At 41.8% G+C, this 24,519-nt stretch overlaps 1 protein-coding gene across 2 annotated transcripts; it reads right to left on the reverse strand.

Moving 5' to 3' along the window:
• Window positions 1-1,016: 1,016 nt before the first annotated feature.
• On the reverse strand, window positions 1,017-13,832 carry SLC19A3 (solute carrier family 19 member 3). Of its 2 annotated transcripts, XM_033150325.1 has the most exons (8): window positions 13,323-13,830; window positions 9,573-9,733; window positions 7,764-8,586; window positions 6,506-6,698; window positions 5,457-5,598; window positions 2,941-3,189; window positions 2,333-2,444; window positions 1,017-1,680 (listed from the first exon to the last, which is right to left on the reverse strand). In XM_033150325.1, the coding sequence occupies exons 1-6, from the start codon at window positions 13,324-13,326 to the stop codon at window positions 3,019-3,021; spliced, it is 1,494 nt and encodes a 497-aa protein (XP_033006216.1). In that variant the 5' UTR covers window positions 13,327-13,830; the 3' UTR covers window positions 1,017-1,680; window positions 2,333-2,444; window positions 2,941-3,018. The 2 variants fall into 2 exon arrangements, with proteins under 2 accessions (XP_033006216.1, XP_033006217.1); XM_033150326.1 differs by lacking the exons at window positions 1,017-1,680; window positions 2,333-2,444 and having other exon boundaries at window positions 3,055-3,189; window positions 6,538-6,698; window positions 13,323-13,832.
• Between the last annotated feature and the right edge of the window lie 10,687 nt (window positions 13,833-24,519).

The following is a 24,519-nucleotide window of genomic DNA, read 5'->3' on the forward strand; positions in this document are numbered from 1 at the left end:
AGTGGACAACTTTGCATTAACAGAACCAGAGTGTTGGATGTTTCCCGAGGTTTCTGTTAAACTTATTTTGAGGTCTCCATAACAGGGTGCAAGAACTTAAAAGGCCTTGTTAGAGGCTTGACACCTGTTGCGATAGTTTGTGACTACTTGAATCGTAGCAGCAGTTTGCTCAACATATCCTGTATATTTTGTACAATACTCATTGAAGCTCTAAGCTTCTATAATGGTAATAAACAAAAGTTCTGTATTTTACTTCAGTTGGCATACAGTTGTTTCTCTTTCATTTAGTTTAACAGTGTGAGATGGTTATTGCTGCTTTCTACCTAGGATAAAAAAGCAGTATGAACATGATTTTTGGAAACAGCCATTCAATATATAGACTTTCCAAGGGAGTTGACTTATAAAGCAGACAGAATATTTTGTTCAAGAATTAGCTAAACTATGGTAATGCACAGTTTTTTGCTTGCCAGAAAAAACCAAGGCAGTGAAATGTACCCCACCCAGTACTGCTTTTGCTGCATCTTATTTGAACTTTTCTTAATGAGTGTAAAAAGAGGGTAAAATAAACTGATATTTTCTTACCAGTTTAATTCCCTTATGTAAAGTTGGACCAAGCTCCCATTATATTGTTCACAATAAACTTTGTCACTCTCACATACCTATTTTCAAATCAGGAAATGGAAAGCAAAAATTAGTACCTAAATGCAAACTTCACACATTTGACCACAGAGCCAAAACGAACATCATATGAGAGTGCTGTGATGGGGGATGTGGTCTCCCAACTTGCTTAGCTGTAAGGCAGCTGAGGGCTGCAATTTCCATTGAAGTAATAGCTGAGGACGAGAGATTTGTACCGGTAATTTCTTCCTCATGCAGATTTAACCCTTCTAACCACCAGTCACTACCATTGGCACTGCCTTGGGGAAATAATAGGTAATAGTCATGCCTTCACCTGGACATAGAATGTAATGAGCAGCACTTTTGCTTTTCTTCCTCACTTTTTCTTCAAAATAAAGCAAGTGTACTTTTTCTAGAATTTTACAATATTTAGTATGCCATGTACTTACAGACTGGGCATTATCACAATTGAACTTGCTTAATATAATATAAACATCTTTATAATTATTGATTTAAAGTTAATGTTAATGCTCTTATGTCATACTAACTTGACTTTGTTTTCTATGCTTCCTTCATGCATTATTTTGAATTTCTGATAAACAGTTACATGATTAGGCTTGGTCATTTGGTTTGGGCGTGACATGCAGTTTATATAGTGGGAATAAATGCAGCATGTAACTGTAATATTATTGCTTGTATTGGGATGGAAATCCTAGAACGCATTGAGTAGCAGATTAACAAATCTCAGGTTACCTGAATATTAATTATGGATGAAGGACTGGGTTAATGAGTGTTTCAACAATACTTAACATAGTTTGCCACTGTGGATTGGCACAGTTGCAATGATGAAAATTGTTAAATGTTTACACCAGGGTATTTGGTCTGAAATCTCAATTAGCACTTTAAAATACTGTCTTTGTAAAAAAGAAAAAAGAATACTGGCCTTAATCTAGCTGTTGTCATACATAAATAGAGGATAGATTCATCAGTTTTCAGCCTACTATTTCCACACTCGCTTGCTATATTAAGGCCACTCCAGGATTGGATGCAAGTTTGACTCAGCTATAAAAACATGATAGGCACAGATAATTTACAATAGATAATTTAAACAATGAAAGGGTATGTTCTTGCAAATACTTAATATTCACACTATTTATTTACTCCATTCCTTTCCTGCTTTTTAAGCTAATGAGTCTGCAAGATGACTAATATCCATACAAATCACAATAAAACTATGGAAAATAACATTGAAATATATGCTGCTTAACAACGCAGTTCCAGCAAGTACACAAAACAGCAGAAAATCGGAGAGGGCCCATGAGTCTCTTAAAAAAATGTTTTCACCTGATTTCAAAAGGCTGCAAGTTTCAAGAGGGAGGCAGAGCTACAAATGTGTAGCACCATAGGGCCCTAATTATAGTCCAGAAACCTCTTGCCCACTTGTGCAGTATGTTCAGTGCCAGTCCTATGTTTACCATGTTACTTAACTCATGCAACAAGTGACTTAGAAGCCATAATTTACCTTTCGTTTGGTGAATGTGAACTTATCATACTAAGGAATGCTGAACAAGGACCAAAACTGGAAATTTCAGTCCAATAAGTTGTGTAAACATGATAAACCTTACTTTTGAAGATTCATACCAACAAAATTCAAAATTCTATTTTTGTTTTTGAAATTGAAAAATGCAATTGATTAAAAATAAGCAGTCATGACCTTGCAAAATGGTTTGGAATTGAAAGATGTTCCAGGCAGTTGCTCTCTGGCTCACAAATTACTAGGAATGCAATGGTACACCAAACTTGTTCGCTTCCATTTCTTCCTCCTCCTTTCGCTCCAGTTATGCGGCTGTAACGTAGGGCCTGGCTATATACAATGGATTGTTTGGTATGTTTGGGATGGTAGCTAGAAGCATGTAGATATGTTTGTCGGTCAGTTGGTTTACGGTATAAGGTGGTGTCTATGTGTCCATCCTGTATTTTTATAGTAGTGTCCAAAAAGTGTATTTCTTGCATAGATTGGTTCATAGTTAGGTTGATGGTGGGGTGAAAGTCATTGAATGTCTTGTGGAAGGTGTCCAGGGTCTGTTGACCATGTGTCCAGATAATAAAAATATCATCAATGTAACGCAGGTACAAGAGAGGTTTGAGTGGGTAGGAGTTTAGGAAACGTTGTTCTAAATCTGCCATGAAGATGTTGGCATACTGTGGGGCCATGCGGGTGCCCATTGCTGTGCCGTTGATCTGAAGGAACAGGTCCTCACCAAATTTGAAGTTGTTGTGGGTAAGGACAAAATGACAGAGTTTCGTAGCAAAGTCCTCCTCCTTGATTAACATTGTGTGGATGAGCAAACCCCAAAATGAGCTTTATTCTCAGGTAATTTTTTGCTGAAGGTGCTAAAGTCACAGTCTTTTGTCATAGCGGACTGCATTCTGCTCTTCTGCCTCAGTCATCTGAAGATTTTCAACCAGGTTCTTTGACTCCTTTTGGCATTTGAGTGATGTTATCGTAAAAATACTCCTGATTAGGAAAATCACAGCTATCACTGCAAAGTAACTGCCATATATTAGGAACTGCAAGAAAGCAGAGAAATAATACATCTGTCAAACAGCTTTTTGAAAAAATTTAGCTTCAATCGTAGAGTTTTTGCAACCATTTTTAAAATACCTACTGTTTAATAAGCACTGCTATGTTCCTAAGCTCCTTGGCTCCAGCAGTGCTTTAGCCTTAGGTCGCTGTCCTATGCATACTTACCTGGAAATAAGGCCCAGTCCACTTGGTAGGACTTAATTTTGATGCATAAGATCACACAGTCTCCTATATACCTTCTCTTAGTCCATCACAAGAAACTTAAATACCGGTAATATAAAGTCTATAGTCAAAAAATGACTTGCAATTATATGAAAGCCAAAGCATTGAGATCTATATTTTGAAGACTGAAACTTAAAATCCACTGATACAGTATGAAAAGAGCACAATGCATTTTTAAAAGTACTACATTTTGCTGAAGTAGGCAAATAAGCATGTGATGTCCTCAACCCCAGTATTAGGGAAGTTGATTCCTCCTCTCCATCCAGTTCTAGCATGAATGTACTTCCTAGCTACACCATAATTGTGAAAATGCATATGTTGCAACAGCAGATGCTTATTAGAAACACACAAGGACCTGAGTGCAGTAGTATTGTCCCTCCCTGCATTTTCCAGCAACTGGTATTCAGAGACATTCTGCTTCTGACAGGAGGTGGGACATCCTCCATGAATCTGTCTCCTATCTTTTTGAAAGCCATCCAAATGCTAAATACTGATGAACAAAATTCACCCTCTGCTTTGCTGTCAGTTACTTCAAGGCAAATCCCACAATTTGTCAGAGTGATGCTAGGTTGAGGGCATTGGGGGAAATTAAAATGGCAACAAGATCCAGCCACCTGCCACTGTTTGGCGTGCTGGTCCAGAAACAAAATTAAACAAGGCCTAGTGAAGACACTGGCAGCGAGTCCTGGCAGCTGCCCAAGGGTACCAGGTGCTGATGCCAACCCAGCCAGGGATACAGAATATCAAGTCACTGGGGAATTGGAGGACAGCCAGTATTGTGTGTATGCACACTGGTGTGAAGGCAACACACTGGAATTGCTGGTGTGTGGTGAGATAATGAACAAGAATATTTTTTAAAATATGTTTTTGCCAGTTTAGAAGGATTATTCATTGGAGATCTGGGTGGTGGAATGTGAATCTAGGCCAGACATCAAGCATGCTCCTTCCAGCCTGAGCATAAATTCTGGGCTGATATGAACTTCATAACCTGCAGTCAATTCTCGAAATCCATGGACCACAGAAAAAAGTGCTTGTTAGCAGTTACTTGTTTGGGTGGGGCACTTGTTTCAGTGATTGGTTGAGCAACTTTGAACAAGACTAAAAAGTCAGTATTAACAAATGAGTCAAAGACTGCAAGCAAGGAGAGGTGAAAACTTGGCAAGTAATGTTAAAATTCTGGTGAATTGTGGAGAGTTACTCCTGGCTAACCTGTAAAATTCCCAAATATGTTTTGTATATTTCACTAATAGTGCAATCCTATGCATTATCAATAAAGTTTTGCTGTATTTATTGGGGCTTACAGGGGAAAACAATTCTAGCCTAACTATTTTTGAAGTTTAAATGATTTAAACTGTACATCACCCTGTGTTCTTTGGATGAAGGGTAGTATATTAATGATGATGATGCTAAGGAATCCAAACTAGAAATTGAAACTCCTGTGGAATCTTACGGTATTCTTTTTGCAGGATTTCAAAGCACCACATCACAATACATCATTTATGGAATCATGCAGTTGATAGGTAGGCAACCCTGCCTACCTGTCAAATTTGGCTTACAAAGTAGATCCTGTTACAGGTGGGTAGTCGTGTTGGTCTGCCATAGTAAAAACAAAATAAAATAAAAAATTCTTTTCAGTAGCACCTTAGAGACCAACTAAGTTTGTTCTTGATATGAGCTTTCGTGTGCATGCACACGAAAGCTCATACCAAGAACAAACTTAGTTGGTCTCTGAGGTGCTACTGGAAAGAATTTTTTATTTTATTTTGTTTTAAAGTAGATCCTGAAAAGGATCCAGCCTGTGGAGATGAAAAGGTCCCACATACCTTTCCTAAAGGGATGGGGTAGAAAGGGATGGGATGCTTACACATAATAGATGTGTAAGCATATGTTATTTATATAAACAGACATTTATGAACAAAATGAAAAGCCTCTTGATTTGAGCGCTGCCTCTTGCAAAGATGCGAAGCATGCAAATGTTACTGAATTAGCAATAGTGCCCACAATACAACATTAACACAATACAACTTACCTGAGTCCCAATATCCAGTCCCAGTCCTTTGGAATCAACCACTGTGACAGTCACAATAGTTTGAATTAGCAGTGCAACAAAGTTGTTGAATCCAAACATTAAGGCATAGCGTTCCATGCTGAGACTGATGGCAATCTGAAAACTAAAATTGAGCTTATTTTAGAATGTTGATATCACCATGATATCAAAGTGTAGATGACTTGTTTTTTCAGACCTGGCAAAATTTGCACACACTTGTGTGAAATGGATGCAGACAATCAGGATGAGGAAACCTCAGCCATGCACATAGCTAATTTCAGGGGGTTGGACTAGATGACCCTCAGGATCCCTTCCAACTATATGATTACCATGGGATTTCAGGAAATGTGGGCAGTACCGAAGGAGCAAGAGGCCTGCAAAAGGTTCGTTATTATGATAGAGATCACATCCCACATTTGCCTTAAACCTGTGTGTAAGTACTAGTCTGAACACAAGCTGTTTATTTTATTCACAGCAGGTTTGAACTGTGTATCAACTAGGCCCATGGAGGGTATGCAGGTGTATATTTGGCAACACTGATGTGTGGCTAGAACAGCAATTGCTAAAGAAACAAATCACAAGGTCGCGGAGTTGGAGAGAGTCTTATATTGTACCCATCTAATCCAACCTTCAGTTTAATGCAGGAAATCCAGAGCTAGGAGCATCGTCAAGAGATGACTACTGAGTCTCTGCTTGAAGGGTTCCAACAAGGAGAGTGCCATACCCCTCCGTTAGGGTATTGGTTCTATTGTCAAACGGCTCTTACACTCCTGTAACTTAAAACTGTTGCAGCAGAGAATTGGTCTTAGTCCTCTTCTATATGACAGCCATTCTGATATTTGAAGAGAAGGTTCTGCATTTCCCTCTCAATAGTTTTTATGTCTCACAGGGTATGCCCCTAAACCTCCCCCCCATTTCCCCTTTCCCCAGTGTTTCTTACTTTCACTGGCTTTATTTAACCATCCTTCCTGCAATAAAGGGCTCAAACAATAACAAATTGGCCTAAGTGAACAAAAACTATATATACTTACGTTGCTATAGTTATAAGGAGCATATAACATGCCTTGAAAACTAGATAGCTAGCATAGCAAACCCAAATGTTGCTGGTAAAATGCATCAGAAGCAGGGAACCTGCATCCAGGGCAGAGAAGATTCCCAACGCCATCTCCCCTGTAAGGTCCCAGTTCATTTGCACATATCCCACAGCCAGTGATGTTACTGAACCTGGAGAAAGAGATACGTTTTAGCTTGCAGGAGGCTTGGGAGCCACGGACAAGATGGGCACTACTGCCCCGCACTCCCGGGCTGCTCTCGGGGGGGGGGGGGAGCCGCGCTGCTTTGCCAGCGGGGTAAGGTCATGAATATAAGCCGCACTTTTAACTTTTCACAATTGGAATTTGGGAAAAAACAGTGTGGCTTATTTTCGGGCCAATACGGTATTTCGAGAGCATAACCGCTGTATAAGCCGCAAGACAACTACTTGCATATTTGTACAGGAAGCAAATATAATACCGGTAGCAGTACCTAAATAAACAAATATGTGATCAGACAGTTCATCACATTTCTAGATAGACACAAGTTGTGAGCTGTGAACCAAACTCACTGCAGAAATATTTTGTTCCCTCCAATTTATCTATTTCTTATGACACTGGAATCTCTGATGTGCACAAAGAGCTCCCCTCCCCAGATACCTCTTCATTTTCACTGCTGCATGTGAAAATTACCTCTACTGAAATAAATGGCGCCACTTGCGTGCCCCAAAACATTATGTACACCACACCTATAGCGTGTGGGATTCTGGAAAATGTTTTATAATTTATCATACCTGGTTATCTTTTTCACCTTCCTATGCTGCATGGGAATGGGGGAAATTAAGTGCATTTACATGGTGGTTTAGGGACCCAGGTGGCGCTGTGAGTTAAACCACAGAGCCTAGGGCTTGCTGGTCGGCGGTTTGAATCCCTGCGATGGGGTGAGCTCCTGTTGCTGAGTCCCAGCTCCTGCCCACCTAGCAGTTCAAAAGCACGTCAAAGTACAAGTAGATAAATAGGTACCGCTCCAGTGGGAAGGTAAACGGCGTTTCCATGCGCTGCTCTGGTTCGCCAGAAGTGGCTTTGTCATGCTGGCCACATGACCCGGAAGCTGTACGTCGGCTCCCTCGGCCAGTAACGTGAGATGAGCGCCACAACCCCAGAGTCAGACATGACTGGACCTAAGGGTCAGGGGTCCCTTTACCTTTACCTTACATGGCTGTTTGCATACAGGATATATTTTAAGAGGGATACTTACTCAGGAATGTTGCTATGGCTTCAACAGCTCCATTGTACACTTGAGAGCTATGGGAAGGTGCTTTAGCATCCCACAGTACTTGGACATAATTCAAAACCTGGTTAAATCCTGCAGTGGCTAATGCCCACCATATTGACCAGTAAAGGAGTTTCTTTGTGGTGTAGCATTCCTTCAAGTCTTTACAGAGCTGGAGAAGCACGGTCAGAAAGCGATTCTGGACTTTTATTTTGGGCAGTTGGTCTACTGGCACATTCTGGAAGTGGGCAGATGATGTTGTTGGAACACACAGATCCCATTGGTGGCTTGGCTGGCCTGAGACATTTGGTGGATCCTTATCTGTTGGTCCGATGGATGCTTCTGGGGAAGACGTTCTATGAAAGAACATACTTTTTTGAGGCATGGGTAGAAAAAATGAAGACATAAAGGCCACAGAGACAGAGGCCATGGTTATGGCATTGAGGTAAAAATAAGAGACGTGGGCCAGAGAGACTAGAAGCTGGCCCAGCAAGGAACCTATGGTGGATGCCACAAGAGTGATGCTTCTGCAATAGCCAGTGACTTTTTGGTAATGGTCAGGACTGACAACACTGTATATGTAGGCATAATAGGCAACCTCTGTGGCAGTCACCATGCCATAGAAAAATTCCACCAGCTGCATGGCAGGCACACCATATGCAAATAAAAGCAGCAGCCAAGTGATCAGGAAACTAATTCCCTGGAGAATAATGACAGGCTTATAGCGTACATAGTCTGTGATAAGGAATACTGGGATTAGTAGAGCCAAGTAGGAGTACGTCCAAACAGGGAAAACGTGCTGCGTCACCTGGAAGGGAAAATGAGGAATTTTGTAACACTGAAAGGCTAAGAAATATAAGGCATGAAAAATATAGAAGCACTTACTGAAACTACAAGGTTTCTGTACAATATAATTTTACGGTGGTGACCCTAGGCAAACTTTGGTAGCCGAGGCCTGTTTTCTCCTCTAACAGTTCCTCTTTCTCTTCAGTTCCCTATTCTCTCCCATTCATGTTTTGCTAGCAGCTAGTGGCTAGCTCACCATCTCATTCACAGTCTGGCCTTTCTTTAGGCACAACACATGGGCATCAACTTGCTTTGGCTAATTCCAAACTGACATTCCAGAGCTAGATTGATAGCTGATCTTTTCACACATGATGCGTGATGTTTCAATGCTGTCATTTCTTTTTTCACACAGGGCATTTTCAGTCACTGCCTTCTACTTGCAAGGATAATATACCTTGTTCTCCTAGAGCTTTAATAATGCTAGCCACAGAAAGTAATGTCCTGGAAAGGAGTGGGACGAAACTTGCTTGCTGTGAATTGACTGTGGGCCTGCGTGTGCAACCAGGTTGCTTTTTTACCAAAACAAAATAAAAACAAAAAAACAAAAATCAGGGTGAAAGCCTTGAAATAATGATGTTCAGAAGTAAAAAAGAAATGTATTGTGGGAGGTAGCATGTCCAACAAGTTTCAGTCTTTTCAGGAAGTGTAAGAGATGCCAGACATTAAGAACTAACAGAATTCTAACAGGTGGCAGCATAACATGGTAACATGGAGGAACTCTGAATTATTGTGGCAAGGAGTTCCACAGACCCAGAAATATAAAACTTAATGAAGTACATGTATCTAAACTTAACATTTATAAAAAGTGGGATGAAGGTAACAGTTTCTCTGTAGAAAATTGTAAGTTACCTTTTGTTTATAAGGTTAAACGAATTCCTGCCCCATTTGTAATTCACTCCTGACATATGACTAAATACCTTAGTGTGAATAAAATGTGCGTCACTGTACCTCATCAATGGTCAGGTTTTTATCAGGCCCAGCAAGATAAGGAGTCAAGAAAGCCTCAGATGGTCTCATCATGGAGAAGAAGCCATATATGCAAAGGATCAAGGTGGGGAAAATCCATTCACTGCTTTGCATTTTTCTCCAACAATCTGCCGTTTTTCCAGCTAAAATACAATGAAGCAAGAGATGGGAGAGGCTCTCAATTAGAAAAAAGTCTCTTATTGAAAAATGCACAATAAGCCATTTTGCAGAAGGGCTGTTGCTTTCACTTGTAATACATCTGAGGGCAGCAGGCTTAGGGGCACATAGCTCTCTGCCCCCCAACACTTTGAGACGGCTTCCAGGATTTGCCACCTGAGGCACCTGCCTCATTTTGACTAATGGTATGGTTACCCCTGCAAGTTGGCATTTCTTCAAGAAAATGGCACAGTAGAAATGGCTGGACACTCTCTGCTTTGATTTCATAGTCAAATTATCAAGCCCCCCACCCCACCCCAGGCAACAAAGCAGGTTACTCCCAAATACAAAGCAAGTCAATATTTACTTATTCAATTTATATCCCAATTTTTCCTCCAAAGAGCTCATAGTGGTATTTCTCCCCACTCCATTTTATCCTCACAACAACCCTGTGAAGTAGGTTAGGCTGAGAGACAGGGACCAGCCTATGGCCATTCCAGTGAGCTTCATAGCTGAGTGGGGATTTAAACCTTGGTCCCTCAGGTCCCAGTCTGATGCTCTAACCATGTGTGGTGTTTTTCTTTAAGTCTTAAAGTGCGCAACAGCTATGCCAAGAGGTATGCCCTGGTCAAGTTCCTATTCATGGGCTTATCAACACCCACAGCCACATTTTTATATTTTACGCAGGGCTTTTTTTCAGCTGGAACTCACAAGAACTCAGTTCTGGCACCTCTCATGTGGGTGCCATTGCCATTATAAGAGAACAAGGGAGGCATTCATGGTGAATTCATGGTGAGTTCCAGTTCCTCTTCTAGAAAAATAGCACTGATTTTACACATAACATGCCCTGAGCTGACTGTACCAGAAAGCCTCTTTGTAAGACTCCAGCAGAATGCGAGATAAACATTAAACACTGTGAATACTGGTAGAGTCAATTACTTGTGTACTGCCCCCCGCACAGACTGAACTTCAGCCTCCTTCTCCCCTCTTAGGCTATAAAACCTTCTAGGTAACCCTTTCAACAAAGCTGTTTGTTTACTATTACTCGGATGGAGCCTGAATCAATGATCAAGGTTGAAAAGACGCAAAAAGACAGCCATAAGGTAGTACAAATGATTCTGTCCTTCTGCATTTGTATTCAATACAATACCTTTCACAAGCTTGCAGCTGTTCTTTGAGATCCACAGGCACATCTGCTCAAAACCTTATGAGAATCCTGTGTTAAAATGCCTCTTACTTATTAACCAGCTTGACTTTTCTCTGAAATTGTCAAGGCTCTAGTGTAATTTCTCCAGGTATTTATTACAGTGGTTTAGCTTGTCAGAAATAAATACATAACTATGTGGAAGTCCTCCTTTACATCCTTAGCATAGGGAAATAAAGAAGAAAGCTTGCTATTTTACTGCAAAACAAAGCACGCAGGACACAAAATGATGTAGGGAGAGAAAACTAAGCCTGTGTCTATACAGAAGCAGATGAATCCAGGTAGCATTTGTTTAAGGCAAACCTTGTTTTGTGGCAAATATCAGTAAAGTGACTACATTGCCCCCTCCACCTTCAATGATCATGCAAGTTTAGAAAGTCAATAACAACAATAGCAATTCTAAGTAGATGCACACTTAATGAGGATAAAATGATTGGTATTTTTTTTTACCAGCCAAAAAATTGTCTTTATATTACTGCTTAGAACCATCTCTAGTTTTTTTTTAAAAAAATAGTGTACCTATTTAATAGTGAACCTATTTAATTCACACTTTCCAAAACAATATGCAAACCAAACACAGCCATCCTTAAAAATTCACTTTTGTGAAATTTGCAATGCAGTTTTCCAGCCAAGTAATGTCTACAGAAATGCATATACTGAAGCAAAGTGTGCATAAAAATGCTTATATTAATGAAACTAACATGCAAAAATGATTTCTACTAGGGGAAAGTGCTTTGCAAAGTGTGTATATTAGGCATAATAATACATGTATATTAGTAGAATTAGAAATAACACGAAAATGTTGGTGAAATTTCACAACGTCCTTCAAATTATATATTCACAAACTGGAAATGTAGAAATAATAATAATAATAATTAATTTATTATAGAAATGTGTATAACTAAATTTAAGAATGGAAAAATTAGAAACAAACTGAAATTGACAGATTTGCTCATGAATAGCAGAAGGAAGAATTGCAAGAGATTCTGGCTGACGGTTTGTTCTGTGAATTACTGTCAGCTTAAAGCTATGCATTAAAACCATTCAAATAAGGAGAACCCAGCAGCAAAAGCAAGGCTGATCAGAGTGTTTGCACCTGCCCCCAAAATAAGAACAAGGGACTGTGGACCAGGGCTGGCCCAAAACATTTTGGTATTTGAGGTGAACGACAAGATGTTCCCCCTGCCAGGGAAAAAGGATTGAGTGAAGATCTACACCAGGAACAAGGGGGTAGAGAATCAAATCAACCTTACCCTATGGTTGAAATGGAAGTCAAAGTCTGCCATGGCAGGTTTGGGGGGGGATGGGGCTGCTCTGAATCATGCAGGTTGATGCAGAGCCCAGGAAACCCCAGAGGGCAGACCCACTATTCCCTCCCTGGGGCTGGGAGATCACCAGTGGCACCTATTTGCCAAGAGGTCGCTGTAGCGGTGGCATGGGTGGTGGCGCCTGCTGAGAAGGCAACAGATCTGGCCTCCAAGGAGCGTGTCACAGCCATCCCTGCTACTGCAGCACCTGATGAGGATGATGTGCTGCCCCAGTGTATCCTGCCGCCAGAGGCAGTTGTGTCATGGGTGGGCTGGTTCTGCTGTAGGCATTTTTGGCCATAGTATGACTTGGTCCTGACTTGTTTGCTCTTACTATATGCCTCTCTTTCATTTGGATGAGGTTTCCAACCTGCTTTGCAAGATAGCTTATTCTTCTCTTGTAAACACATTTGGAAACCTAGCAAATCTTAATCAAAATTACTTCATCTGTAATTCCCATAGAGACTAGGAGTGGTCAGGTGAAAAAGAGGAGCTTAGAGTAGCTATATCAATGAGGGATTTTCAGGAATCACCCCTTCTAAAGTTAGTAGTACACAACGACTAAGGTGGATCCAAATTATCTTGCACTGAACATTCATTCTAAATTGTTTGCAGGGAGGTTATACAACATTGTGCCAAGCAGTCATTATACCAAACATTCCAGTTAATTTTCCCACCCCCTTCCTTTCAATATTTATTTATCTCCTGGAAGTGGGTTTGTTGCACTTGAGCAACAAGGTTACTTTAATTGCACAACCTGAATTTGCCAGCCTGCTTTTTCACCCAATCACCCTAAGATAGACTTCAGATAAAGAGGGGCTTTTATGGATGGAAAGAAACTCTGCCCACAGGTCTAACTCTCCATTGTATATTAGTACCAAGAGTTTTCTTTTTCTCTTAACATGAGAATAGTCAATGTGGTACTCTCCAGATACTGCTAGACTCCAAATCCTGATGGTAGTCTTTAGACAATGTCTAAAGTTCACCATGTTGGCTATGTCTGTCTTAGCACATATCTTCTAAAGTTTCTAGAAATCACATAACTTTGCTTTATCATGTAGTTACCCATGTTGTCTTCTCAAGTCATTTGGCTGGTCACAGAACTACAGACTTCTCTGCTTTCTTCAGATGATTGAGTTAACTTTTCTCCTTTTGCCTTCCTTTTATTTCTTGCCAGTGCATGTCCTGGGTTTCAGATGTTTTAAAATCCAGACCAAGACAAACCTTTTCAAATATAGCGAACTTCCACCTTTGCTGTAGGTTAACTCTCAGCACTTCTCATTCCACTGGCTGTGTTTGTAGTTTAAATCTTGTGGATTGTTTTATTCCAATATACTTTGGTGCAGTCTCTTTCATGCCTTGTTCTTGTTACTCCAGTCTTTCAACTTCGAAAGCTACCACCGCCTTGAAAAACTGGCTCCATTTCAACATCCTCCTCTACTCTTAAAGGAAATGAAAAACATATGACAAGGATCTTTTAATTCTGATTCTGTTTACAAAGTGGCTCCTGCTTTTTGTTAATCAGGGGGAGAAGGTGCAGGCGAGCTGAGATACAAAATAAAGTTCTGATGAGGTGAGATATAGAAACAAGAGGGACCTTTGGCCTGTTTGAAAGCCCAGGCTAGGCATGTTGTATGATACAGTTTTACATTAAACTAGGACTGTGACCTGGGTAGAATCTACACTTATCTACTGTGAGATTGCTTTCAGCATGGATTCTCGTGGAGTAGAATATGTGGGAAGGGCTATGGTGAACTGAAATAGCCATGTAAAATTTTCAGGAAAGATCTGCTGTGTGAGCTCGTATACACCCCCCTCCCCTGTGTTAATAAGAGACCGTGCCCAGGATAATGCCATTTTGCTACTTGAAAAGGCAAAATGGACAATGTTAATGTGATTACCTTTACAGTATGTTTTATTTAATTTTACTACAAACCTTTGTTGATTTATAAAAAGTATTTATATTCCACCCTCCTGAAAATAAAATCCAGAAAGCTATGTTGTCCATTTCAGTTATATTTCACAGTGCTGTAAGAGGGGAGATTAAGAGGGGAAATGAAAGAGGCATTAGCAGATTTAAGCCACTGAGAAGTCTTCTCACCCTTTGTGTTGATCGGAGCCAATTAGAGTTAAAGGAGGTGAGTAAGCCACTGGGGATTGGCCCCTAGAGTCACTCTGGAGGTGTGCAGGGAAAAACACTGAGGAGGAGTTCTATATACAGCACTCCCATCTAGAAACACAGAGAACACAAGGTAAGTCAGTTTCAAGAGAATGGTGTGCAAGTTCTGTTATGTACTTTAAGGAAAACACAACTTACATCATTTCAAAAGAAGACATTGGAGCATTCCAAATCACTTGCCTATGAATGTGCACAGAAAATAGTAGATCTAGCTGAAAGGCAAAACATGGAGATTTTCACTGATTATTGCAATGCATCCTAGTTATTATAATTGTGCACCTAAATGATTATTGTACAGTCTTAGATGGCTGTATAATCTTTGAATGCTGCGAGAGGGCAGAGCTGTAACTATCAAGAAGGGACCCCACACATCTGAATTTGCCATGACACTTCTGCCAGTAGAGCTTCTGTGTTTCCAGCAGTGGGGTCTTCCCTATCACTTGCTAGCTGCCCATTCAACTGGAGATGTCCAGTGACTGACCCAGAGGACTTCTGCATACAAAGCAACTGATTAAACACTGAACTATGTCCCCTCCCGAACCAGGACCTGTGCTACACAATAGAACCCCAGGTTGCTACTTCCCTGAAAACAACCAGATAAATGGTGTTAGCATACTTCGAGGCGGGGGGGCAGGGGGTGTTTTGCCTTCTTCTCTTATCAAACATAAGCTATTATTTTTTGGGGGGGAAGTCCCACAGCAGCCAGAAAGTTTTTAATTATTCATTGTGATTCCCAACTTGGTTTGAACTTTGGCTTCAAAGTTAATGCGCGGCAAAGGACTTGAGATGTTAGGGAACTGGATACAGGAACTTTTCCAGACTAACCATTATGTGAAAATGTTTTCTTCTTTAGTGTGATCAGTCTACCCACAAACCCTCCCATAGAAAGCATATAATGATGTGCTGCCACCATGTCAGATATATGTAGGCTGAAACTCACGTGGGTTCTGTACCTCAAAGTAGAATAATGGCATGAAACAGGTTTGTTTATTTAAGTGGATCTATCTCCCTATGTACCAACTGCTCAGTCATCAAAACCTCTAAGTGGCTTACATAAAATATAAATTAAAACATATTTGTGTGTGTGTGTGTGTATGTATGTGTGTGTGTGTAAACAGTTCTTCTTAAATATATATAAATTGTAAAATAAAATTACATATTAAAATAGGTATCAGATTTACACGTCTGGGTAGGCTTGCCTAAACAAAAAAGGTTTTAGCAGATGACAAAAACAATACACCAAAGGTATCTGTCTTACATCAATGGGTAGGGCGTTCCAGAGTATAGGTCTTGGCACACTGAAGGTTCATTTCCTTGTGTGTGTGGAGCAAACAATATGTGACATAGAAGTGCCAGTTCTGCAGATGGAAGTGGTTGAGTGGCCGTATATGGAAAAAGGCATTCCTTCAAGTCAACTGGAATTTTGCTTCTTGAAATTTCAGTACCCATTGTTGACAGAGAAACCTTCTTGACAAGGAGATTCCTTTGCTGTAGAGTAGGGTGGCAATGACAAATCCACAAAGAAAAGGAAATGCATCATCCCCCACAAAGGACAAAAGGGGGTAACACTCATCTGTGTGTTGGCAGGAAGCTGCAGAGGTGCAATGGCAGAAAGGCTGGCAATGGACCCTATTTAGCTATCAGGCCCTTGGAAGGTCCTGATAGTGCTGACCCCTGATGCATCTGAGTGAGTTTGGGGAATCTGCAGATTCAGTCCACTTTAGAACACCTGAACACAAGCAAGTATTTTTATGGATAAACAGCAGAGAGAAGGAAACATCCACAGAAAAGGCTCCATCTGCCTGGTTTCTGCAGCTGAGGGCATGCACAGGCCACTATCTCACTTGCTGGACAGGATTTTATGGAGGTCCTTTAGCTATTCACATCAGGAAAACAATACAAGGGAAGAAGGTACCCTCTTCCAGCAGCACATCCCCAGCCTGATTCATGCACACACTTGACTGCTTTTAAATATTTTAAAAATGCAAAGATCCAATCCTGTCTCAAAGAGGCTCTGGACCTTTATTGCTTTAAAGGAACAAATGTGGGCCATTAATATAAGGCAAGGCTGAGGAATGTGTTGCCCTCTAGAAGTTGGGCTTCAGTTCCCAGCAGCCCTTGTCTGCCTGGTTGATGGTCTGGGATAAGAGAAAGAGAAATGGTTGAGTCTTGGATGGTCACTTTCCCTCTGACAAGCTCCTTAAGGAAGTGGTTTCCAAATCAGAGACATTTTGGTAATTACTTCCAAACACACTTTTTCTAGGGAGCTATACTCTGAGTATGTGACTGTAGTTTTCCTGAATGAGGGCAAATTGGTTTCATAGATTTCCAGTATCAACTATGACAAACGGATTGAGAAAGGGTGTGTCCATCACATCTCTACCACCCACCTCATTAAACCACGTGCAGGAAAAGGACGGACAACCCTGGGAACATAACAGACACAACTGTGAAGAGACGAAAAAATGAATGGGGTCAACTGCCGTGAAAGGAAGCAATAATGAACAGAAATCTCTATGACGCCAGCTAATTACTGGCTATTTCCCAAAGCGTTAAAATTAATGAGAGCTCACGCAGGTTAAACCTCTTGTAGTTGCCTTATCTTGCTTTCTGTTAATATGAGAATATAACTAAGATAGGATAAGTATGCCATAGCAAAACAGTAAGGCTTCCAATGGAGAAATCCATCTATCAACCTTTCTAGATTGTCACTGATTAGAGTGACAAATATCCTCAAATTTAGTTCTTCTGTTATACCGATGTCTAATTTTCTCACCTTTTGTGTGAATAAAGCTCCTACATTTTGTTTCTGAAAAGTGATTTCATTCCCTGGCTAGTGTATCAAAAGTGGCTGTTAGGGTAAAAAGGTAAATGTAAAGGACCCCTGACAGTTAAGTCCAGTCGCAAATGACTCTGGGGTTGTGGCGCTCATCTTGCTTTATTGGCCAAGGGAGCCAATGTTTGTCCGCAAACAGTTTTTCCGGGTCATGTGGCCAGCATGGCAAAACCAGAGCAGCACACAGAAATGCCGTTTACTTTCCTGCCAGAGTGGTACCTATTTATCTACTTGCACTCCTACGTGCTTTCAAACTGCTAGGTTGGCAGGAGCTGTTAGGGTAGTTTGATGAAATACAGATTTGTCCCTGTCATGCACAGCAGGATTCCATTAGATCAGGGATAGGAAGCTTTGGGCCCCCCAGATATTGCTGGACTGACTCCCATCATTCCTGACCTTGGGTCATGATGGGAGTTGGAATACTTGTCATTTTACAGCTGTTAGTGAGCAGCGGAGAAGGCAAACTGTTTTTCTAACACAAGCACAGCTGCGTTGCTGCACTGCCTCACAGAGTATCAAATAAATGTTTCCTGAATTATGCAATGAGACGTGGGAGGAGTTCCTGGCACCGAAGGGACAGATGAGTCAACCACACTGAATAGACTAAAGCCTTGGTTTGGGCAGGGACATGTTAAGATGAGACCTGTGGTAAATATTTCACATACTGGCATTTGCTTGGAAGTCCGTTCCCCCCTTCTATTTTATTATTTGTGTGAAACTTGGCTTGTGTGGTTTTCCAGGGCCAAATTTTGCTAGAAGGCAGCTATTTGGCAACTTGCTAACTGCAGCAAGGTACAAGCAGTGGTGACTAGTGCCCACTGGGACTGGTAGGGTGCAAGGCAGGGAGGCCAACAGCAGGTGGCACCAGAGACAATGGCAGTTTGAGGCAGAGCCAACAAATTCTAGTTTTGTCCCTACCCTCCCTTCCTGCAACAATGAGACTAAGGAAGGGGAAACTGACAGGCACTGCCACTGCCCTGGAATGGCTGTAAGAAAGCAGGGAAGTGGGGCTGGGTGTGGGCAAACTGAGGTTGGTATCCCATTCATTCTAATGGACCAGCCTCCTCCTGGAACAAGAAAGGGGAGAATCCTGAGGAATCACTGCCATCACCTGACATATATGTATGTTTTGCTCTGCTGCTGCACTGTATTGGCAGCTTGGCCACTATTTTGCATTCTCCACAGCGCTCCATATTTATCTTCATGCATGGGCATTGTGGGGAGAAATGTCAGCCACTAGGGTGGAGGTGGAGGTTAAACTGGTAAAGAACATTGAGAGGATTCAGCAAAGCGGCCTTCTTTTTCAGGGGTGGGGGAGGAGAAGCTAAAGAAAAACCTTAGAAAAATGTCTTCTGAGAAATGTTGGCTCTGCTGTAGAGGAAATTCTGAGAGAAGATTTGTGAAGTACGCTGTGTTAAGCCAACCCGTCACAGTGCTAGGGATTAAGCTTTCCAGCATGACATGACAGGGCCCTTTGAAAAGACACAGAGGAGAATTTAAGGGAGCTGGATCTGTTCCAAATTACATCAACACACAGCAGCATGTTCCGTGTGTCCTCTCTCCAGTTTGGCTTTATTGGAGGTACAGCTTCCTCCTCTGCTTTGTGCAGTACAGCCCTCGCAATCGGAAGTTACACTCTGGACTTTTCCCTTCCAATTTGCAATTCTTTTCCTTGTCTCTGCTTTGCTAAAAAGTTTCCCCTCCCCCACTTCTTTCTTTCATAATAGCTTTGAGTGTGGCAACAGAAATTGACGTAAGGTTACACTGCATTGTAAATGCAGGAAATCTACAGAATGGATAAAACGCATTTGACTCTCATTGGCTCTATCCTTCTTCCTTTCTTTAGGCAAAACAAAAAAATCCCCCACCTTTTTGTGGGTGGAGAGAAATGGAGCCTGGCCAATTTTATACAAGCTGTACATTTGACCTACTCCAGAATCAGAGGAATCAGTTGACTTTAGCCTGTGGCTTCAAGTCTTCTGTGCTGCTGCCAAAAAATGTTCACAAATAAACCATTCAAGATAGTAAAGCACCTGTAAGGTCATGTATTGAAAAGGAAATCAGTAATGATAAGAAGTCCTTTGCAATTGTGCAAGCAAATATAAAATATATTTCCCCCAGAGATAACAATGGATGGTATTCAACAAATGTGTCTCATCAGCACAGTGATGTATGCTTGTGCAATGGGATGTTCCCACTTCCCCCTTGTGCCCACTGCATCCTCCTCAAATCTGCTCTAAAGGGTTTGGAGAATGCCCCCCCCCCCGCCCTGAACAGAGTTAGTGGTGCATGGATAGAGGAGAAGAGGGAAAATTCAGCTGCTCAAGGAAAAATCTTTGTACTGATAGAACAAGTTACTTAGAGCTACATTGGATTAATACTACTACTACTACTACTACTACTACTAATAAGAATAAATATTGCCAGGAGCTCTGTGAAGATGTCATGGAGGGGATGGTCATATCCTGAGGAGGAATGGGAGCTTAGGGAGCCAGCACTGGATGACCATGCGAAGGTTCCTATGGGGAATGTGAAATTGGGATGCCAATAAGTGTATGAGCCTAGGGAGATGGCCAGCAGTCTAGAGAGTGGAGAGCTGGACCCAGGGGAGGGACCAAGCAGGTTGACAGAGGAGTGCTCTGCCCCTGCGTCATTGGATACTCCAAATAATATACACAAGTATCAATTGTGGTGAAAATACTAGTACAACAAAACCAAACCAAAAACTGGCTATAAATATAAAACCAAATTTACTAGAATAATAGAATAGAAATGGGCTAGTAACCATTCAAATCACAAACATACTAAGGTGCCAGGTGCAAATACTGGAAACAAGGAATGGATAAAAATACAGCTATATCTAAACAAATTGGATAAATGAATCATACAACAAGTAGCGTGAGTTCAAACACGGAATGATAACCCTGTGCCGAGACAACAGTGAGCGGTACCTATTTATCTACTTGCACTTTGACGTGCTTTCAAACTGCTAGGTTGGCAGGAGCAGGGACCGAACAACGGCAGCTCACCCCCGTTGCGGGGATTCGAACCGCCAACCTTCTGATCAGCAAGCCCTAGGCTCTGTGGTTTAGACCACAGTGGCACCCATGTCTAGTAGTGAGGGCCAAAACACGAATAGATCTTAACTCCTAAATCTGACAAGAAGCTTAAGCTTCTTGTTTACCTTTTTCTTCTTTGGCTTCTGAGAGGAGACTAGAATATCCATATTACAGTAGATCTAAGAGGTGACTAATTTGGAAGGTCTAAGTACTTAAGTATGAAAACAGAGAATGTCTAGAATAAATCAGTTAAAGTCTGAATAATGTACATAGTTGTTTCTCTGGGCCAACGTAATGTCAACTGTGTGAGTGCAATCAATGTATGTGTGCTTTTTTATGAAAAAAGGTGCAGAGGAGCTTTGGAACCATGGGATAGCTTGGTTGAAGAAAGGGAAAGTTGAATTTCTATGAAAGGCTGAGGAAACGGTGAACTTCTCTCCACCTGTTATTCCCTTTATAACTTTTGTTGTTGTTGTTCAGTCATTCAGTCGTGTCCGACTCTTCGTGACCCCATGGACCAGAGAACGCCAGGCACCCCTATCCTCCACTGCCTCCCGCAGTCTGGCCAAACTCATGCCAGTCGCTTCAAGAACACTGTCCAACCATCTCATCCTCTGTCGTCCCCTTCTCCTTGTGCCCCCCATCTTTCCCAACATCAGGGTCTTTTCCAGGGAGTCTTCTCTTCTCATGAGGTGGCCAAAGTACTGGAGCCTCAACTTCAGGATCTGCCCTTCCAGTGAGCACTCAGGGCTGATTTCTTTAAGGATGGATAACTTTGATCTTCTTGCAGTCCATGGGACTCTCAAGAGTCTCCTCCAGCACCTTAATTCAAAAGCATCAATTCTTCGGCTATCAGTCTTCTTAATGGTCCAGCTCTCACTTCCATACATTACTACTGGGAAAACCATAGCTTTAACTATACGGACCTTTGTCGGCAAGGTGATGTCTCTGCTTTTTAAGATGCTGTCTAGGTTTGTCATTGCTTTCCTCCCAAGAAGCAGTCTTCTTTTAATTTCGTGACTGCTGTCACTATCTGCAGTGATCATGGAGCCCAAGAAAGTAAAATCTCTCACTGCCTCCATTTCTTCCCCTTCTATTTGCCAGGAGGTGATGGGACCAGTGGCCATGATCTTAGTTTTTTTGATGTTGAGCTTCAGACCATATTTTGCGCTCTCCTCTTTCACTCTCATTAAAAGGTTATTTAATTCCTCCTCACTTTCTGCCATCAAGGTTATTTGATTTTTATTTTTATTTAACCCCCCTTTATAACTAGGGGGATTAAATAAAAAAGAACCCTGGGTGGTTGATTGGAATATTCTGCCTTGGTCTGCATTTATTTACACTGGGGGTTTCCAAATGCACACTCCACGCCCTGATAATCTTGTAGCATAAGATGGAAGTTCCCTGGAGTACAAGGCTTGTTTGGTGGCCGAAACAATAATCTCAGGGCATAATCAGGGTTGGGAATTTTATTTGCTAATTAAACAAAGTTATAACTGATTTGTAACTTCCTTCTTATTTTAGAAGGGTTTGCACTTCCCTTGAAGGAGTTGGTGCATAGCTTGGGTTGTCTTAGAACCATCTGTCACTGGACGCCCAGGTATTTTCAGTGGTGAGGAGTGTTATTTCCTAGCTATGGATATTTCACCAGCTATGGCCACTCCTGGACAGAGATTATCTGACCACAGTAATCCATACTGTGGTAACTTCTACATAGGGTGTCCTTGAAGGGGGTTTGGAGGTTGCAACTAGTACAAAGTACAGCACTCAGGGTGCTTGTAGAAGCTGTGGGACAGTGATATATAACACGTTTTGAAAGAACTGCAATGGTTGGCTATTAGCTTCAAGGCCTGATTCAAGGTGCTTATGCTGACATATAAATCCCAAAATGAATTGAGCCCCAAATATCTGAAAGAATACAACTTCCCATACCAATCTACCTGGGTATTAAGTTCTGCAGAGGGATTTGTACTTGTTTGGCCACCACGGAGTGAAGTCTATAATGCAGGGGTCCATGAAGGAGCCTTCTGCATTGCAGCATTGCACCTATGCTCCAACCTTATTTTCATTTTACAGATGGTTTAAAACATACCTATTGAGGAACATTGAAATGCACTGTGAATTGGGAAGGGCATTAATGTTAGATCACTGCCTTGTCATGGCGAAGGGGCTTGAATAACTCAGAGAAGCTATGAGCTATGCTGCGCAGGGCCACCCAAGATGGACAGGTCATAGCGGAGAGTTTTGGGAAAGGAGTACGACAAGGCTGTATATTGTCTCCCTGATTATTTAACTTATATGCATAATTGATCATGCGAAAGGCTGGACTGGATGAATCCCAAACCGGAATTAAGATGGCCGGAAGAAATATCAACAACCTCAGATATGCAGATGACACAACTTTGATGGCAGAAAGTGAGGAGGAATAAAATAACCTCTTAATGAGGGTGAAAGAGGAGAGCGCAAAATATGGTCTGAAGCTCTACATAAAAAACTAAGATCATGGCCACTGGTCCCATCACCTCCTGGCAAATAGAAGGGGAAGAAATGGAGGCAGTGAGAGATTTTACTTTCTTGGGCTCCATGATCACTGCAGATGGTGACAGCAGTCACGAAATTAAAAGACACCTGCTTCTTGGGAGGAAAGCAATGACAAACTTAGACAGCATCTTAAAAAGCAGACACATCACCTTGCCGACAAAGGTCCGTATAGTTAAAGCTATGGTTTTCCCAGTAGAAATGTATGGAAGTGAGAGCTGGACCATAAAGAAGGCTGATCACCGAAGAATTGATGCTTTTGAATTAAGGTGCTGGAGGAGACTCTTGAGAGTCTCATGGAGTGCAAGAAGATCAAACCTATCCATTCTGAAGGAAATCAGCCCTGAGTCCTCACTGGAAGGACAGATCCTGAGGCTGAGGCTCCAATACTTTGGTCATCTCATGAGAAGAGAAGACTCCCTGGGAAAGACGCTGATGTTGGGAAAGATGGGGGGCACAAGGAGAAGGGGACGACAGAGGATGAGATGGTTGGACAGTGTTCTCGAAGCGACTGGCATGAGTTTGACCAAACTGTGGGAGGCAGTGGAAGACAGGCATGTCTGGCGTGCTCTGGTCCATGGGGTCACGAAGAGTCGGACACAACTGAATGACTGAGCAACAACAACAAAACAACAACAACAACAATTAATTGTACATTGAAATAGAAAATGATTCTGTATGTGTGTGGCTTAAGATTTAACATAGGAAATTACCATTGAAGCTAAGTAAGAGCTCCCAGTAAGTGCCTAACAAGTTGGTAATTAACTAGTAATGTATCTCTGCTGGCTCTGTTATGAGCCTAACTTAGATCACATGGTATTCAGTTGCAAATCGCCTTTTGGAGAGAGTTGCCTTTGTTCTCAAGCCATTGAAGACAAAGGTCAGACACACTTTGCTCCCAGGCCTTTCCCCTAGGAAACACAGATCTCACTTCTAACACCAGTGTTAACAAGCCACCCCATTCTCTGCTGAGCAGTGCATGAAATTCCAGGGGTCTTGGCCCTCAACAAGGGTCTGTGTCTCTTCAAGACGAAATAAGGCAGTGTCTGTGAAATATGGTTTATTTACAAACTGAGTATAGATGGAGTACAGAATTTACAGCATCCTTACCTCAGGAGCAGCTAGTCCTTCCCCATCACCTGGCATTGCATTCAGAGCCATCCTATGTGCCATCTCTTAGTTCCTGCTTCTCGCCTCCACAGCAGCTCGTTGAATTCTGCCCCACTCTTTCCCAGCAAACTTGTTCTAAAGGGACAGATTTTCCTGTGACATCATGCCCCCGTCACCTTGGCAACCTGCCAGTTCTCCTGTCCACTCCTTGGAGTGGGAGGGGGCTGAAGGACAGTTCTTTTGCATTGCCAACAACCCTTAATGGTGCAGCACCTGGTTCCCCATGGTTCCTTAATGGCTCTGCAGTTAGCCAGCCCAGCCACACTGTTTTGCATATGCTAACCCATTAATTCCTTCTCTGCCACAGTTCTACAGCTTGTACCTTCCCTTCATATCCCCAAAATTAGCTAAATACTACTGTTTATTGGTTTCTAATATTCACTAACAGACTCTGGTACCCCAGCTATGGCAATGCAAATGATGTAGAAAAATGATGGGGAAAAGGAGGAGGGGAAACTCCACAGTTCCCTAACACCTACT

This window comes from Lacerta agilis, chromosome 5 (genome assembly GCF_009819535.1).
Source record: "Lacerta agilis isolate rLacAgi1 chromosome 5, rLacAgi1.pri, whole genome shotgun sequence".
Taxonomy (NCBI): Eukaryota; Metazoa; Chordata; class Lepidosauria; order Squamata; family Lacertidae; genus Lacerta; species Lacerta agilis.

Bases quoted from the DNA above. Each gene is read 5' to 3' on its own strand.
- SLC19A3 (XM_033150325.1), bottom strand. The intron at 8,587-9,572 runs GTACAGTGACGC...TTTCCCTTCCAG, and splicing joins AAAACCTGACCATTGATGAG to GTGACGCAGCACGTTTTCCC. The intron at 3,190-5,456 runs GTAAGTTGTATT...GCTTTCTTGCAG, and splicing joins GACTGGATATTGGGACTCAG to TTCCTAATATATGGCAGTTA.